Source organism: Salminus brasiliensis, chromosome 22 (genome assembly GCF_030463535.1).
Source record: "Salminus brasiliensis chromosome 22, fSalBra1.hap2, whole genome shotgun sequence".
NCBI classification, from domain to species: domain Eukaryota; kingdom Metazoa; phylum Chordata; class Actinopteri; order Characiformes; family Bryconidae; genus Salminus; species Salminus brasiliensis.
The window spans coordinates 19775447-19793785 of NC_132899.1; the positions used below are offsets into that span (position 1 = coordinate 19775447).

Consider the following 18339-nt stretch of genomic DNA (forward strand, 5'->3'; position numbering starts at 1 on the left):
GAGGAAATATTAAATGCAGTTGTATTAAAACTAATTGTTAATTGTTATTTTTACCAGAATAGAAGCATGGTCAACGAAACAACAGTTTAGCTGAAGGGATGAATCGTTTTTATATTATAAGTTTGGGCACCCCTGGTCAAATAACACATTTTGTAGATTTTGTAGAAGTAAAAATAAGTATTCAATCCTCTAGATGAAACAAACGTAAATATTTCCATGTGACATTGTTTTTTTTGCATTTTGAATAATTCTTGTTTATTTTCTGAATTTAATATATAAAGTAAAACAAAGATTAAACGCATATTTCTGCCTTCGTGACTGTGTTTACTGTCCACTATAGTGAGGAAAGCACAATTATTTGTGATTTAGAGCTAATTTGTGTTGATTACCTGGATTATGAGACACAATGTGTGTACAATAACTAAACCTATGTATCGGGAGCGCAGGGGGAGTCAAAAAAGCCCCGCGGTGACCTTCCATATAGCTAGAGCAGTCGCGATCCCTGAAGACCACACCATGTTGACTATTCACGAACGGAGAGCATGGGTCATTTGTAGGTCCACGATTCTGCGCGTGACACCAAGATCCCACGTGATTTTGGAGAACCTGGCTCATACAAAATTGATCATTAGGTGACTCAAGTGTATCTCTAACGTTCGTTCTAGGTGAAAAATGTGGGCTTTTCAGTTTGTTGGCTTTTTTATGCTTCATCCTTCGATTTTGAAACCAGATCTTGATTTGCTTCTCACTGAGGTTTAGCAGATTGGCCATTTCCAGGCGTCGCGGCCTGCACAGGTAGCGGTTGAAGTGGAACTCCTTCTCCAGCTCCACTAACTGGGCACTTGTGTACGCAGTACGAATCCTTTTGGAGCCACCTGCTGCACAGATATAACCAGCACACCGTATCAATCACCACTGGGAAACAGACAAAAGACAAAAAATAAACCAACTGATGTATTACACTTTTCTCCATTTGCACCTCGTCTACACAAATACTGTACATTTTATAGTAGACTCTGTTATCTGTTCTCTCAGCAAAAAGGATTCTACATAGTACATGACAATGCTTATTTCACTTCAAACGCTAGTGGGACCCTTTTATCGATCTTTAAAGAGTCATATACAAGAGGTTTTCCATCATAAAGAACTATTTAACCAAGTGACGAACATTCAAATGGTTATTTGAGTTACAGAACCACTGAACGTATGAAAGAAGCCATGAAAGCCACCTTTTTAGAGTGCAGCTTCTCAACAACAGCAAACACTAAAAAATGAAGGTTCGTGGAGTTTTTTTTTGTTTTTGTTTTTTTTGCTTGGGCGTACGGTTCTTGAAAACACCTTTCATTCGTTAGCTACAGAATATTTACATTATCTGGAATTTTTTTACATATTTTAAAAGATCTTTCTTCATTTTCTACGCATCTCCTGAAAGAACTAAATAAATCAGAAGTGGTTCTCCAACGGCGTTGCTTCACAGAACCTTATTTGGAACTCATTTTAAGAATGTGTACTTCCAGTTTAGTGACTGAAATCGAACAGCATTTTAAAAAGCAAGTCAGTTTTAAAAGTATTAAATAATGCTAATAATGCTAGGCTACAATAAACTGGTTTACCCACCATCAACAGACGCGTCGCAGAACAATGGATTTTTCTGTCTAGATTTTTTCTTGGATCCTGCCATCCAAGGGAAGATCTGCTTGCCGTCAAAAGTGAAGTTGAGTTTTAAAGCAGTGCTCATACTGTCGGTGTGCAGAGAGGAGCTGTTTGGTGCTGGTGCGGAGAGCTGAAGGGGTGATGCTGTGCAGCTTTGGAAAAACTGACTGGGAATGCTGTGTCGAGTACAGTCCTTATTGTTTTTCTTTAGGTGATTCGGGATGTCATTTCCAAGGTACAGTAATGAGCAAACATTCTTCTGTTGGTGGTTTTCCCTGGGCACTATGAACAGGGAAGATTGTGTCGTGTCACTATGTCCTAATGTGCTGTCACCCTGAAACGAGTCATTGAAGCTCATGGTGTATGACTCGTTCTGCATTGCCTGTGAGGTTTTCATCGGGGCTGTTCGAGCTTCTGACAAAACACTGATATCTCAGGTCACGTGACAGCTTCCTTCCAGAGGCCTCTTGACAGGCGACCTAAAAGGTCAGAGTACCACACAGTATGAATGGGAAGACATAAATTCATCTGCACAACTGGAAGAGCACATGGCGAGGAGCGTGCCTTCAACACAAAATATTTTAACACACTGAAAAAAAATGCATTAATATAGCATGATTCACAATTGTATATAAGTTCTATCTTGTGTTCTTTATCTTTGAAAATAATTGTTCTGATGTTATATAGCTTAGTATATAGCCTACAAATATGTTTATTTGTATTTCAGGTAAATTCAATGCATTATTATTTCAGTCTAAAATGATTTAAAAACGCGTTAATGTTCTAGCGAAAATGTCTTGCTTCCCAAATGTGTCTCACAAATGCTCCTCTGTTGACTTGTTATTACACTGGAAAAGAGCTTTTATTAAATTTTCCAAAATAAAGGTAGTGTATCCAAAAGCGAAAAAAATTACTTAATTCCTTATATTTCTCACAAGTTAATCATAAATGATATAATTACTTAAGTTTAGTTTTACTGACTTGGGGTTTTACTGACAAAATATTGAAATATGATTAAAAGCATTCATTTGGATAGAAGAAAATATGAATAAACCTCACACCTCATAATTAATGCCTTTTTGTCGTGAATGTTAATAAGCGTTGCATATTTTCATATAGCGCAAGGAATAACGAGGAAAAGACAATAACAAGAAAAAAATAACTCACCTGTCATTATTAATAAAACAATAATTAGTTGATAGTTCAGATTTAAGTTCCTTGCAATAATTACGGCAATATAATGAAGTAGTGAAGAGATGAAGAGAAAGAGGCGAAAAATACACAAGGACAGAAAAAGAGGAAAAGAAACGGCAACTCTGAAGTAAGAACAAAGGCTGCTGAACTCGTGGTGAACTCTTGCTGAAGTAATACGGTGATAAATCACCCAGACATATCCGCCATTCACAAACTTAGTCTATTTCATTGCGTGCAGCTTCCCTATCAGAGAGGGCTACAGAGAGCTTGTCGTTTGGAATCACACCAGACCACAGACCAGTGAGTGCAGTGAGACAATCTTCTGCTTCTTCACATAACCGGAAAGATCACTGAGCACCCATTATATGTCTCCTTTTATTTTTTTAATCAAAACTCTTTTGTGTCCAATAATTACATTCACTATTAATACGAGCCTGTTTTTATTTATGTAAATGGTAAAATTGTGCTTTGGATGAAAATCTAAGAGTATCTGTTTTTATCAGACATATTTTCATTTACAGTTTAGTTCAAATTATCTATTGTTCTGTTTAAACGCGGTACTCAACATGACCAAAAGACACAATTTAATATGATAATATATATGTATATATATGCCATTAAAAGGATTTTGAATTAACTAATGATTCTATAGCGGTTCTGGTTGCAACAGTGTTTCTGAAGCCTGGTGTTGCATAATTATGCCGTATGAGCCCTGCGACGTTTTAGTACAACCCTTGATTTCAGCGATTAGGATACACAAAGAAGTGGCGTAACTGTATCTTGCAAATACACTAGGTTTAATTCGACAAGCGTTTAATCTCTCACCTGATCAAAGCTACAGAGAGTACTTAGTGACTTAGTTTAGTAATTCATCCCGGAAAAAATATGCTCCCCAAAGCGCTGTGTATTTCTGCTACTCACCAGCAAAACTGTCCTTTGGAGACCTTCTGCAAAGGCCCACACAGAACAAAAGCCTGGAGAAAGAAAAAAAAGAGTTAATCAAAAATGGCCGCATGTAATATCAGCATCAAACATTGTCCTATTTTATCAAAACCTGTATGACAGACTTCAATCAAAAAGAATAAACAGACAAAAACACTTTAAAATACATTACCTAAGGCCTAAATCAAAATCATATAAACCCCAAATCAAAGATGCACCAAGCGCATGGGGGATGGAAGTATATTATAAACTGTGCACCCGAATTAAAACTCCACATCACTGGAAGCCCAGGCTGAAATACTAGCCCGTTAGACTGCAGGGCAACCGAGAAGAAGGAGAGGGCTGCAACGTAAAAGCTGAGCGAGGCAAATGGTGCTGTGTCTCAGAGTAAGCAATCGATATAAATTGAACTGCGAATTAAACAAAAATTAAGCTAGATCAGGATGTTCTTCTAAAGCAGTATCGACGTTCTGGACAAAATAACGAAACGACTAAGCGTCGACTTTAACCAACCCAAGCAAACCCTTTGACAAGGGAATGGCAGTCATTCTGACCCTATTGCCTCTGGAATCCATAGGCAAGCATATATATATATATATATATATATATATATATATATATATATATATATATATATATATATATAGTTAATAAAAATTAACAAAAAGGTTTACGTGCTTATATTAAAAATAAAGTATATTGTTGTTGTTGTTGTTGTTGTTACTATTATTATTAGTAGTAGAAATAGTAATGTAACAGGTTGTTCTAAATATTGTTCTATTCTATATACTAATTTTATTCATCGTTAAATTTCCATTTTGTTGATTCTGACTTATAAATTTAACATCCAGTATATCTTCTTAAATTATTAACCGTCGTTTCACAATCATCGTTTGACGGTAATTGATTAATGCACCAATGTAATACATGTAATCTCTAACATACAGCAGCTGACAAACACAACTGAAGGGTCTGGATGTATTAAAAGACTGGTCATCTCTTAGTTAAACGTATCCTCTCTCACTTACGCTTATCGTTACGTTTTCCTTAAATGACAATCTGTAGTTTTTGCACAACTAACTCGTCATCATGAAGAAAACAGTCAATACTGTGTTAAGGTCTTCAGCCATCATCTATCTTAAATTTTCTGTGCCTGGTAGTGTACTGTAATTACTGAGGATGAAGATGAGAGAGTGCCGCTGTCTAGTGCTGGTTTCAGATCAATTCCTTATTGTCCTAGAGGCCTTTGATCTTTCGAGTTGATCATCTGTTCTATTGCTCGTGCACGCTTTTTACAGAAAGGTTAATATCTAACTAGGCCAACCAGTCTCGAGCACTGGCCTACAGGTAGTCTTGGACCTTCGCAAAACAAGAAAAGTGGACAAATCTGAGATTGAACTGATTACCCAGGTATCAAAGATGGGCAGATGATTAGGTTGCGGGCCATAACTCTGTAATTCGATAAGACTTCAACACTTCACTGCTGTCATGTACAGACACGTGTCCATGTCATACACATATAGACACCGTCCATCAAGAGAGTTTACACACATGTGGAATAAAGTCCAAACAGTTGTAATAATTGTAAAAATGTCGCGTTTTAATTAAAAATTAATTAGCGGAGAAACTGTAGACAGTGTCTAGCCTGTATGTTAAACTAAAGTCATGTCCTCAAATTATTCCACTGTCCTCTAAGACCTAGGACATGTGCTCCTTTTTCGGCTTTGTAAGTTGAAAAGTTTGAGAGGATATACGTTTCAGCGTTTCCTGTTGCATAGCCCACCAAAGGAAGACTCAGCAGCTGTAATGTTGCCACCTGAGTGGTAATATGACAAGCAGGTAAAGCATTAGCTGCTGCATGAAATATGTGGTACATAAATATATATATTTTAACCGTAATTCAGCTTATAAGCTTCCAGTTGCACAACCCTATTCGAACTAAAATCTTATTTTTTACAGAAAGGCAAATGCTTGAAAAAGATGGATCTATGTAAATGAAAGTGAGATAATGAGTTCCGGAATAATAGAGATTATGGAAACTCCAGCTTCTCTGCATGTTTCTCCAGCAGTTCTTTATCTGAACAAGAAAAAGGTCGATGCCAACCAGCGTACAAGTCAAACTACTGAAGCATGTCTCAGATAGAGAGCAGGTCATACAACAGCTCAGTTTTATGTGGATGAGCTCTCACTAAAACTCCCATCCTTCATCTGTCACGTTGTTAGAGTAAAATCAGTCACGTAAAAACAAAACCTCTGTGTGAAAAGGGTTCGTCCAGCTGTATCATCTCCTTTACGGGCATTTCAGTACACTTAAGCGTTTTTCTTGCAGAGACTAAAGAAGTCTTCATTTCAAGCCATATTTGTAAGACGAATTACTACACCAAAATCTTAAAATGGAGCATTTGCATTTCACTGAAGTTCAAATATGGTATCCAGTTGTTTGCCACTAGACTGAAAGATCCCATAGAGCCAGCCTGTATAGGCCTTGGGTAAAAAGGTGCAGAAGGAAACTGAGAAAAGACCATAAGATGCCAACAATCTACTTTCAGTCTTCCCAATCGACGCTGCGTATACATCAACTACATACTCCCCAAGACACGAATTTGCGAATATTTTTTTTCACACAAATTCGGATCTACAGGGTATATATAGATGACAGATGTCACCAACCATTAGACGGGAAAACAAGACTGTTCTGATCAATTAATGCCCTTCTATGATAAGATAAGTGAATACAAAAACAGCCTTTTGTTATACTGCATCGGAGTGCATCTAAGCCTATCTAAACAACGATAATGATTCTCTTAAAATGACATGCTATATTACCGGGCCTTAGTCAAAACGCAATGCAGCATGCGTTATTTAAAATTAATTTTCCTACATATTCCACATCGGCGCGTTTCGTCATTCTAATCAATATACACTGCCGTTTTTATTGTTCATATATAAAACATTAAATTATAGATCATAATAGGAACTCAATCAAACTTACTGCTTTTTCCCTTTCACTGTTTCTGCGCTCTTGATCCATGCGATTTTGTTTTTATCCATATTATCTTTAGGGATATCCCTGTTCAAACCGTAAATCCATTTGTGAATGCAGTGTCTTATAGGCTGGGATTTCTTCCTTGATGTGCCGTTTCGTGATCGCCGCAACAGGGATACAAACCAAGCTGCTTTTGAGATAGCAGAGACGCGTTTGGACGCATTACAATCGATAGCGAATGAAAAATTAAAGATAACCCTAAGCGCGACATCATTGATCAACAGCATTAGGCATCGTGCTGCCGCACCCTTCCATTTGTTCTATACGCCGTGTTAAATCTACATAATACATTTTTATTATATTTATTAGAAGCAGTAGTAGTAGTAGTAGTAGCTAACATACATACACATAACCTAAGATAACAGTTCTTCATGAGGAAGATTGCCTTTGGTTGCACAGGCAACACGAAAAACATACGGTGCTTTTACATTTTAGCTCGTTGTACATGAGTGACACCTGGTACATCAATACAATTCTAGCTAAACGAGGTAAATTTGTAAGACGAAATACTTATTTATTGTATATATATATATATATATATATATATATATATATATATATATATATATATATATGAATACTATATATTGTAGAGCAAATCATAGATACAGAAATAATTATATATCAATATGCAAAATCATATAATATTGTAAAAGTGTTAAATTCATATGACAACATTTCTCTACTATGGACAATATTTTGCTACGACTTTACTGCTCTCAAAGCCCCCCACTCCATGTGGGCATCTGTGTTGTGACCTGCCATAAAACGAGAATCATACCGTCGTTGGGTGACCTCAGAATGAACTCAGGTCCCATTAAGCATGCGCCGAGTAGCTTGGCTCAGCCTACTTCATTAGCCTAAACGAATTTAAAAGAAAACTACAGGGCAGTTTAATATTTAAACATTTAGGATAGTTCTATATTTTATATATGTTTAATTCAAATCTGTTGTTTTTTTATCGTATGAATACTGCTCGACCATTGTTAAAATTTTGAACCCAGCCGTATCTAGGGGCTTCATCTGCGCTGGGCAGATGAAGGACAATCGGCTTAGGAGCTCGGAGTAAGGCGGGCTCTGCTGGTCACGAAGCAGCGTTACAACAAGCACGACCACCAGCCTAGTCTAGACTGCGTCACAAGAGCTTAAACATTTATACATCTTCAGTTGATATCGTTATGTAGGACATGTCATGTCAAAGATGAATTTATTCATCAAGATCTAAATGTGTTTTGTTCACAGAAAACGAATCTCCAAAAAATAATATACATTTCACCTGTCTCGACAAAATATGTTTAAATATATTTAAATAGAGACAGTATTACAATACAAGAAATCTGAGGTCCATAATGACCGTCAGGATCAGTATGCGTTAAAGTGGGACTGTGCATTCTGAAGGCTGCATAGCTCGTCTTGGCAGCTTGGCACGGAGCTTGTGGCTCTCTGGTAAGGCATGTGTTCAGTACTAGTCTCCTGACCTCGCAGTGATCCCTTCCCAATGAATAATTGATGAGAACAGCGCACAGATTACCCCTATCAATATGCAAAACACATTATAGTAGTACAATGAGACTTTAATAGTCATGAATCGTGGAAACGTGTGTATTGCACGAATTTGTTGCAATTACTTCATGTTTTTACTTCCATTCACTTTCATCAGCTTTTACCAAAATACAGACAGGAACATTAGGCTACATATAATCCTCTACCAATGTCCTCTGCAAACCCATTGATACAGTCTAAACGAACACAAGTGATTTCAATGTCATATTTTTTCACTCTGTTTTGATGAGTGAAAAGTTAGCGGTTGGTTTAGAGAAAGGATGTCACTCATATTAAAATCATATATTTAATAACTATATTAAAATTCATTCAACGCTTTATTCACAAATGAGGGAATAACAGAATAAACGAAATTATTCGTGTTTTCCCACTCAACACACTGAACCATTGTGAAAATAGGTACCGTATACAACGCTAAAACATAACAGAACGGAGAGTTTGTACCATCACACCTCCTGAAAATGTGTGGGCCTAATTATGATCGTCCCACATGATAAGTGATAACGAATTGCAAACAGATAAATGGAAAACTTACTCAGAGTTGTGGGTCTGTTTCTCGATCTCGTCCAAAGCCAAGAGAGAAAAATAACAGTGACCAGCCATGCCAGTGCGTACAATATTTTGACTGCCCAAGGTGGCTGACTACAAGATCACCCCACACGCCGTCCAAAACCTTTAGAATCCCGCTGAAGCAGTCAAACCGTCACTTTCATTCAAGAATGTGAATTATGTCGCACATTGTCAACCCCCAAAACCATAAAACTAACTTTATGGACCTCACGTGACTTTTTTTTTAAACGCAACAGAGAACTACAAGGCTAGATTATATACTGGACTTCGCGAGGAAATCACTGAAGGTTGTCGAGTCTGATATTTCTGATGTAAGATTATTTAGAGAATATTGTATAGACAGTTCCTAAGAGCGGCACTTCCTCTGATTTGACCAGTACGAGGTAAGTTATTATAGGTTTAGTAATTGTTAAAGTACAATTGTAAAGTAAAAGTACAGTACTGTGGAAAGAGTTTTTTTTCCTGTGAATGTTTGAGATATCTTTATAATAATTTAAATTAGGATATCACACCAAAAAGCAGGTGCAGGCGCAATAAGGCGATCCTGAAGCTCATTTCAAGGTTAGGTGTATTTAACCTAGTGTATTTCGGAATGACCTGTATGTCATAATTGTAAAACGATGTAATTGTGAGCCAGACGTGGACACTGAAAAAAGAAAGTGGTTGTAAACTTGACCCACCGCTGGTCACTGGTTCTACAGGTCTACTGGGAAAGCAGACACTCACACGTATTAAGACTGAAAGAAACTTTATTTTTTCACGTTCGAATAGCAGATCATTTATTTCAGTCGAGACACAGATAGAAAAAACTGACAAATTTCCCAACAAATGTTGAACAATTCCTCATCTTTTAATACGGAACTTACACCACTCACATTGTACAAATAAAATATTGGTCACGACTGGACATCAAACATAGTTTCATCGTTTATGGAACATTTTTTACAAGCCCCAAAATGTTTAGATGCAACATAAAGTACTCAAATGTAGGCTAAGTGCGAATATAGAGGACTTTTTTCGCAATTCGACTATTCTATTATATGCACGAAATGAATAAACGCGGCACAAGCATAAATGTCCTGCAAAACTGGAAAACGGTCTACACTGACGTTTCTATACAAGTTCATAAGAGTACAACAAAGTTGTATTTTTTCTGATCTATCGCCTCCGTTATAGGTAGTGCGCGTTGTTACTGTACAATTCCTGTTACATGTGTGGAGTTGCACACAGAGAGCTTACATGGAACATGCTTTTATCCACGAAAGTATAAACTTGATACGTAGCATTTACATTTATTTTATTGGCAGCTGTAACAAGGCTACCAGTAGCCTATAGGATAACGATAATAAACGGCTGACAAGTTTCGTTTTTACACCAGATACACAGAAGAAATCGGATGCCTGATAATGCCAAGCAGGGAAAAAGGTGCAGTGCTACAACAGTAGTCGGGTATTTTCAACTATCGTCAGTTTTGGAAAGCGCTACCCGCCGTGGCCAAACTCATACTTTTCAGTTTATTGTCCTTTTTCCACTTCATCCTCCGATTCTGGAACCAGATTTTAATCTGCCTCTCAGTGAGGCACAGCGCGTGGGCTATCTCTATCCTCCTCCTCCGGGTCAGATACCTATTGAAATGAAATTCTTTCTCCAGCTCTAGCGTCTGATAGCGAGTGTAGGCAGTTCGGGCTCGTTTCCCATCAGGTCCAGTCATATCTATAGCATAGACAGGGGTGGAAAAGTTAAGTAAACACCGTAAAGGTATTTAAAAATATATATAAATTAGCTGAGATAGCTAGACTTTGGTCACTACATCTACAGCACCATCACGACGATTATCTTATTTCGCCCTAACGTTTCTATGTGCCATCATCTCACCTCTGCACAGGTTATCTGAAATGGATCTAAATAAGACATTTGACCTGATCTGAGTTGAAAGTATTCTCTTCTCCAATCCTCGACAGATTGATGTCCTATTGAATGTAAAGGTAAATGTCAAAAAAGCCCAAATTACTCAATTATTTCACTGCTGCATCGGATTGTTTATCTAATCCACATCTTTAACATCATTTCGCATCAGTGATTTTAACGATCAATTTATGACTCTCGTTTTACGACTTTTCGATTGGAGTGCAGATTTATCCTGGACCCTTTCGCTGAGTGTAAATCAGAGCAGCAGAAATATTTACTACCGTGACTAATGTGAAGTTTCCTCATCCACGGGAATATCTGCGGCGTTTGCCCGTCTCCAGGCGCCGTGGTAGAGGTGGCCACTGTTTCTTGTTTCTGCGCGCGCGGGTTCGGGTTGCTCGCCTGTGTGCCTTCTTCTGACTCCGAGACCACGTTCGTCTCTACGTCCGTTTCCACGAAGTGTGTGCTGTTGGTGCTCGCAAGACTGCCGCCGCCACCGCTGGCGCTGCTGCCAGAGAGCCTGTTGTTGCCCCCGGTTGTGCTCTGCTCAGACACAGGAGAGGAGCCTTTGATGCTCAGGCTCTCGTTGGCACAGGACAACTGCTCCGGTGACGCCAACGAGCAGCTCGTCTGCCTGTAACGTGCGTCCGCTCCGGGGCTCTGGAAAGCGCGGCCGTTCTCTCCAACACCGAAATGGTCGCTGTTGTTGGAGCGGTTGACGCTGAGGTCTATTCCATTGTAGGTGTACCCGAAAGAGCCGGGGTGCATGCCCGTGGAGTCCCTGTAAGAGCCGTTCATAGCGCCGTTAGTCCCATAATTTAGTAACTGATAGTCGGACCCATTTGGATAGCGCCCTGAGAAGGAGTTTAGAAAATAAGAGCTCATTTGGAGATTTCTAAAAAGGTCTTGATGAGCAGATCTCGGTCGTTAAAATCCCGCGCAGCACAATTTATGATGGAAAAATGAATTATAGCAATGCACTGTACTTCGTTTTTGCCATGTATGCGGCCAAATATGGGAGCGCGTTAGGGCGTCACGTGCCTTTGTTGACCAGTCGTAAATTCTCTCTGATGACTTCAAGAGGTAATTCATGCTCCGTGCTTACAAATGATGACGAAATGATGATCGTTAGATTCAACTCAGCAGTGCCTCCCCGTTGCGCGCCGCATCCCATGTTAGCAGAGGGCGTCACCTACTGGGAGAACTGCAAACTGCCCAAACACCTGCACAGCCCTGTGCATTTCCCAGTCTCACACTGCTTTAGGACTAGATACAATTGTGTTATTTAAATTGTGCGCGTGAAATATTAGCATATGTTTAGTTTTATGGTGAGAAATGGAAGTTAAATTGTGTACGTACGAGGTTATTTATCCTTCGTGAAATTATTGGATATAGAACACGTATCAGAAGCCACGTTTAGGCGCCAAACCTGACAGAAGTAGAAAACTAAGCTCTATTTATTCAAGAGTTTATTAAACAGTAAAATGTATACGTATGTTGTTTTTGCATTTGTTTTCCTTAGCCTGTATAGACAATTCCTAATGTGTTCATTACACTGATTTTCATTCGAGCCAGTAAACAGATCGCAGGCCTTAGATATTGATAGAGGTTGAATAATAGGTTTGCTGCATTCATACAAATAAAATATGTTAGGTATAATATATCCTTAAAAACAATATTTCATTAATCTTTTGCAGCACTGTTGTGCATTAAACGCACACACGAGGAGATAAATGTGGTCAAACATTTATTTTATTGACAAAAATGGCATTGCTTACAAAGTTCACTAATGCATTGTTCTTAGTGCAACCACATACACAAAACGTGACGAACAAAATAAATTAAGCATAAGAGCATTTAAACACACCAGTTTTAAACCACGCCATATCCCCCTTCAGCCTTAACTCCCCCCTTCACCTCAATAGGTCGCTATGAAAGCTAGAAGGTAAAAACAACGGTGCAGGTAATGCAGCCATTCGTTTTCTGTCAGGTGATGAAACAGGCCCAGCTGCAGAAAATACACAATGGTGATCAAACTGCCCTGTTCTGTTCCTATCGCGACCCTTAGTGAGAATTAAAAAGATGCCTGGTTTAGAACCACAAAGCCGTCTGAAGGACTCTGTTTGTAGCTTTCGCGTTTTAACAAAACCTTAAACAGGTAGCTCCTTTCTGTTGGGTACGTTTTATACATCTACATGGAATACTACAGGCTACACACTGTGTGGGGGGTAAAAATGCTGAACTCGCTTATATGATCTGCACATATATAAGCGTCTATCCCGCCTTGCCATCATCCTCTTCTTCGCTGGCCTTTGCAGAGTTCATTACTTTATTCTCCTTCTTCCACTTCATCCTGCGGTTCTGGAACCAGATCTTTATTTGCCGCTCAGTCAGACACAGTGCATGCGAGATCTCGATTCTGCGTCTTCTGGTCAAATATCTGTTGAAATGAAACTCCTTCTCCAGCTCGAGAGTCTGAAAGCGAGTGTAAGTCTGACGACCCCTGCGGCCAGTGTTTCCAGGCATGCCTGTCAAAACAGGGGAAAGATAAACAGGTTTAGAAATGTACAGATTAGACGTGAAATTAATTCCATTATTATTATTACTATTAGCAGTAATAGAAACAGAAGTAGAACTGATGGTTGCAGTAGTATTGCCATTATTTAGCTGCGTCTTATTGGCTAGGAACTTTTTGCGCATTCTTAATTCCAATATTGACTGGAAATGCTAACAGATTTTATTGACAACAGAAGCATAGAAAAGAAAAGGGATCAGATATTGTACAGACTATATGCTACTTTGTAATGTGAACATTAAAGAGCATGGCAAAACACAATCACTATACCACACCAGCAGTTACAAATGTTAATAATGTCGTTTCTCAAATGTTCTAAATGTAACCTTTATTTTGTCCATCAACGCTAGTTTTCCAGTGTTTTAGTGTGTCTACATCGTATCTTTGTTACGCTCAAAAAGTGTAACGCAAATTTCAAGCTGAGGTCTTACCGTTACATGAGTTCATCCTCTGCATCCACGGGTAGACCGGGGCGCACGGCTTGTCCTCACTGTAAGAGTATCTGTCTGAGCTTTGCTCTGTGCAGTCCGTCTTGCAGTGCTCCTGGCTCAGCACCAGCGAGTCCTCCAGCCCTCCGAGAGCACACGCGCGGTCAGCGGTGTAGTCGCACGCACCCGTGCCATTCCTCCCGAACACACCCGCAGCCTGCTGGTAGTACGAGGGCGTGTACACCTTCTCCTGAACATTGGTGGCTCCGAACGCAGCACTCGGGTAGTGCCTTAAAGAGTCCGTATATCCTGATGAATATAACGGGATCTGGCCCAAGAAAGACTCCTGTCCCCCGGGCAGAGACACAGGAAAAGTTGAGTTGACGAAGTAGGAACTCATTGGGTGGCCACGGTTCTTGTCCGAGGGTTTATGATTTGTTGTGTTTTATAGTCCAAGTGTGCTTTGCCATTACTTTATCTGTGGTTTGCTTTTAGCCGGAGGGGGGTGGCGAGGTGCCAATGTGAGTGCTCACGGAGACGCACCAGCTGATCAAGGTCTGGCCAATCGTGAGCATCTCTGGCAGAAGAGCATTTTAGGGAGGGGGGAGCTCTTGTTGCGTTGGATGGAATCCCCAAGGCGTATAAAATCTCTCAGATTTAAGAGATTGTTGTCGTTTAAACTAATATAGAGAAAATGTAGATACGATGGTTTATCATTTTATACGCTTTATTTTCGTCTGTTTAGATTATCTACTATCATCTACTATTCTGAGTTTTGAGTCCCTCAAAAGTTCGCCAAAAATCTATTACAATTCAGTTATGTATATCTTAAAAAGTGAAAAAAAATGAACAATGGTATATGTAAAGGGCTGTTGATAACCATTTAACCCAATCGCGTGGTGCTCAAAATTCGAACCCACGCGTGGACATTTACGTTGTAAAGCACAAACCCAATTTACCAACAGCCTTTAGGTTTACAGTATAGTTACATTAGAATTTATTACACATCGATATATATATATATATATATATATATATATATATATATATATATATATATACACCACATTCCTTTAAATGGGGTAATTCTTAACAAAAACTGCACAAAAAACAACTACAAAAAACTTGTGGGGAAGAAACGCCAAATTCAGATTAAAAATGTGCCTCAAACGAAACTGCAAATAAATGTTTATATACTGAAGAATTCAAACAGAATTTAGAAACTGGATGTACAGCAGAATGAAGAGCCAGCTAAGAGGACTAGCATTGGAATTCGATAGCCTAATCTGTTTAAGGGTCATTAAGAATAATGCACCATCCACCATCAAATTAGTTGTCCCACCATACACGTAGAGAAAATTAAAGTTCATATATTTGCTTTAAACATCCCATTCAAACAAATATTGCATATAGTCGGTCACACAGCGTTAATCATTGATGACAAAAATGACAAAAAATGACCTTCCACATATCCGATCTGGCTTTTTCACTTTTATTTTGTTATATGAGCTTATTTTTTTCTCACGAGAGGTTAAGTGGGTTATGAATATGGTTTTGAAATTCACAGTTTATAGGCCTGTGCTTTTCAAATAATACAAGTCTCCCCACTAAAGTCTTGCCCCCTTCATTACTGTAGCTTTTCATTTTTACAATGTAGACTGTGACTAAGACCCCATAAGGGTGTATTTGTTTAACAGACACACAGAGGCTAAGACTAGCCAACGCCAAATCAAACAACACCTTACTGGCGTATTCTCCTGCAGCCTAAGCAATCAAAGCAAGACAGCCTTGTGCAAGGTCAGCTAACTGGAAACGAAGGAAATTACAGTTGTCCTAACATCCATCTAAATTCCACTACCTACAGCTGAATGCCACTACATATAGCTGCACATACAGAGGATGTACTTCAGGTCTTTGAAATGATGCCTAAAATCAGACCACAAAAAAACACAGGCCGATAAGATTTTATTTGAAAGAAACGTTAGCACAGGCTTCTCTTGGTGTTGTCTGATCTTCAGACCACGGCCACACAAAATACCCTTACAGGGGTACAGAAAATAATGGGCAATAGACACAAGGATTTTCCTAAAAAACCTTCATATATTCAAAGGCAATGGGCACTATCAGCTTCGTTAAGGGCTTCTTCGTCACTAGATGGCATCCCAGAGCAAGAAATCAGATACACTGCGCCATTACGACACCGTCTTTTTCTTGTTTGTGTTAACACACATATTAAAGTAATCGAAGCCTAGAAATGTAGATCAGTTTCAAATGTCAAAATCTAACAACCACTGATCAGTGCTTCAGTTTATAAAATATCCTAAATTGGATAATGAATTAATAGATTATTCAGTGGAGCAAAAATAAAAACATTCGAAGCTGTTCCTAATAATAAAACAGGACATCTTTAAAATGCTACCAAAACAGTAAGATGCTTTGATTACTTTCTGAAATACTGTCATTATTCCCAGATGCCTGAAGCCACCACTGCGATTGGTTCATGATGAAGGACTGCTAAAAATATGCATTACGAAGCAACACTAATTAATGCATAAAGAGATCACAATGACATGCAATTCAACCAAAAATCTTAATAACAAACAATACAAAGTTCAATAGCACCCAGAAAAGACAAATGTCCCTCAAACTAGGGACTGTTCAGCATTGTCTCAGTCATTCAGATTATAAATCATCAATGATTTGTTGGAAAACGCCAGTGAATTCAGTGGATTTTTATTTCCAGAAAACAAGTCAGTTGTACAGACTACCGATCTGACTCAGCTTTACCTTTACAATATTCTTACTTCTAGAATTGATGTCTAGCCACTTATCACTGCGGTATCCAAACTGTAAGAAGGTCTTTATGTGTCTACAATCACAAATGTTCCATTTAGAATGATTATCACTTTACCTTCGTTAGCTTCGTTTCTAACGATTCGTGAGCAATCTCTGAGCAACATCTGAGCAATACACAGTACACATTACAGCTCGAACATCTAATGATCTGAGAAACACATACTAGCATTCAGCGGGATCCAAAATTGCACTTCGATTCAGCTTTAAAGAGTAAGATATGTTATTCTCCAATATGACAATGTTTTACACTAAACATGCCTCCCCAAGATAGCAGGCCAATCCTTCTCCTGGGTTACATAAAACACACACGCACTGGTTAGCATCACAAGAAACACAGGGGGCCCTACCTTTTTGCGTTCTTCAGCAGTTTGGAGGATTTTCCACATGAATTAGGCGATTTCATCAATTCTCCGATTCCTGGTGTGTAAACGAATGATCCAGTACGACGAGCAAAGACGGCAAGTAAACGAAACGGAAAAGGAAAGCCCAGAGCCTGTGAGTTTTGACCCATGTCCTCTTCTCTGAGGGAGAATCCTTACTAGCACTGCGTTGGAGATGGTGTGTCTCCAGCCATCTTTACACACACAACTCGACCAGTTAAAAGTTAAAAATGTCTGGTGCTCAATGTTAACAACGCAGAGGAAGACAGAGGTGTTACTGACTGCGCCCTGACCAAAAGAATGCTGCATTATAACCACTTGGGAAATCATAAAAAGTTCATGTTCACAGGGAGCTGGTCACGTGACCGCGCCCAGCCAATCCCAGGCCGCAGCCACACATAAACTTCTATCACAAAGTTGTAAATTTTCATAAACAACTGGGAGTTTATTGCTTTTCCCCAGCAGTAGCTTGGTAGCCGCCATCTTTTTCCGTTAAAATGAAAGGATAAAACGATTCTGGTTAAATCTGGAAACTGGTTCAACATTTTTTCCCCCCTTTTTAGACAATGTTCATATTCTGTAATGTTTCAGTAAAAGGACTTGGGACATTGGCACCACGCATAAAGTGTCTCTTAGCTCCTGTTTAGACCTCTTTGACGGGGTGCAAGATTATACCATTAAGACTAAAATTTAGACTAGGCTTAATTTAAGAAGGAAAACGAGCACTGAATGAAAAAGAAAGGAAGTGCTGGTTTATCCTCTTCATTGTCTTGTTTAGCCGGATGAGCAGACTGGTACACAACAGATACAGACAAACGGACAGTGTAAAACCTTTTATAGCACTAAACATGCTTGGCGGAAACAATGACTTCCTGTAAGAGTAAACACTTATTTCCGACATTTATTGGGGCAATAAAACCAAATAACCCAAAAGCGACCCACAGGTTATCACAGAAACTCCCAAAATAAGGCAATCTGCCGGCACAAATGTGCAGGCCAGCGTAAAACTAAGACACGTAGACTGTAACCGGCTCATGAAGTGTGTTTTCTAGAGAAATGTTATTCCTAGAGCATAACAATAAAACACAATTTGATCGAAAATCGCAACGTTTGTAATTTATATTTTCGGATTGCGACCAACAGCTCAATCGGTCCTCTGTTTAAACTGCAGACACTGAAAAGAAATACCCGTCACAATTTATAAAAATTGTGTTTTTCTGTCTT

General features: G+C 38.9%; 3 protein-coding genes across 3 annotated transcripts; all 3 read right to left on the reverse strand.

The window, feature by feature from the left end:
• Nucleotides 1-5: 5 nt before the first annotated feature.
• Nucleotides 6-17176, reverse strand: hoxb5b (homeobox B5b). The gene is made up of 4 exons (XM_072667439.1): nucleotides 17083-17176; nucleotides 3769-3821; nucleotides 1618-2132; nucleotides 6-878 (listed from the first exon to the last, which is right to left on the reverse strand). The coding sequence occupies exons 3-4, from the start codon at nucleotides 2048-2050 to the stop codon at nucleotides 355-357; spliced, it is 957 nt and encodes a 318-aa protein (XP_072523540.1). The 5' UTR covers nucleotides 2051-2132; nucleotides 3769-3821; nucleotides 17083-17176; the 3' UTR covers nucleotides 6-354.
• LOC140544033 (homeobox protein Hox-B5b-like) lies at nucleotides 10356-11761 on the reverse strand. Its single transcript, XM_072667381.1, has 3 exons — nucleotides 11430-11761; nucleotides 11158-11384; nucleotides 10356-10681 (listed from the first exon to the last, which is right to left on the reverse strand). The coding sequence occupies exons 1-3, from the start codon at nucleotides 11759-11761 to the stop codon at nucleotides 10434-10436; spliced, it is 807 nt and encodes a 268-aa protein (XP_072523482.1). The 3' UTR covers nucleotides 10356-10433.
• Nucleotides 13141-14279, reverse strand: hoxb6b (homeobox B6b). The gene is made up of 2 exons (XM_072667438.1): nucleotides 13883-14279; nucleotides 13141-13404 (listed from the first exon to the last, which is right to left on the reverse strand). Exons 1-2 carry the CDS (start codon nucleotides 14277-14279, stop codon nucleotides 13151-13153), a joined length of 651 nt encoding a protein of 216 aa, XP_072523539.1. The 3' UTR covers nucleotides 13141-13150.
• Nucleotides 17177-18339: the final 1163 nt, after the last annotated feature.

Excerpts from the sequence above, each read along its gene's own strand:
- LOC140544033 (XM_072667381.1), bottom strand. The coding sequence starts at position 11,761 with ATGAGCTCTTATTTTCTAAACTCCTTCTCAGGGCGCTATCCAAATGGG. Across the intron at positions 11,385-11,429 it reads ATCAAAGGCTCCTCTCCTGT|CAGCGCCAGCGGTGGCGGCG; the intron begins GTCTGAGCAGAG and ends GCTCTCTGGCAG. Across the intron at positions 10,682-11,157 it reads GAAACTTCACATTAGTCACG|ATATGACTGGACCTGATGGG; the intron begins GTAGTAAATATT and ends TCTATGCTATAG.
- hoxb5b (XM_072667439.1), bottom strand. The coding sequence starts at position 2,050 with ATGAAAACCTCACAGGCAATGCAGAACGAGTCATACACCATGAGCTTC. Across the intron at positions 879-1,617 it reads CTGCGACGCGTCTGTTGATG|CAGGTGGCTCCAAAAGGATT; the intron begins GTGGGTAAACCA and ends ATATCTGTGCAG.
- hoxb6b (XM_072667438.1), bottom strand. The coding sequence starts at position 14,279 with ATGAGTTCCTACTTCGTCAACTCAACTTTTCCTGTGTCTCTGCCCGGG. Across the intron at positions 13,405-13,882 it reads GAGGATGAACTCATGTAACG|GCATGCCTGGAAACACTGGC; the intron begins GTAAGACCTCAG and ends CTGTTTTGACAG.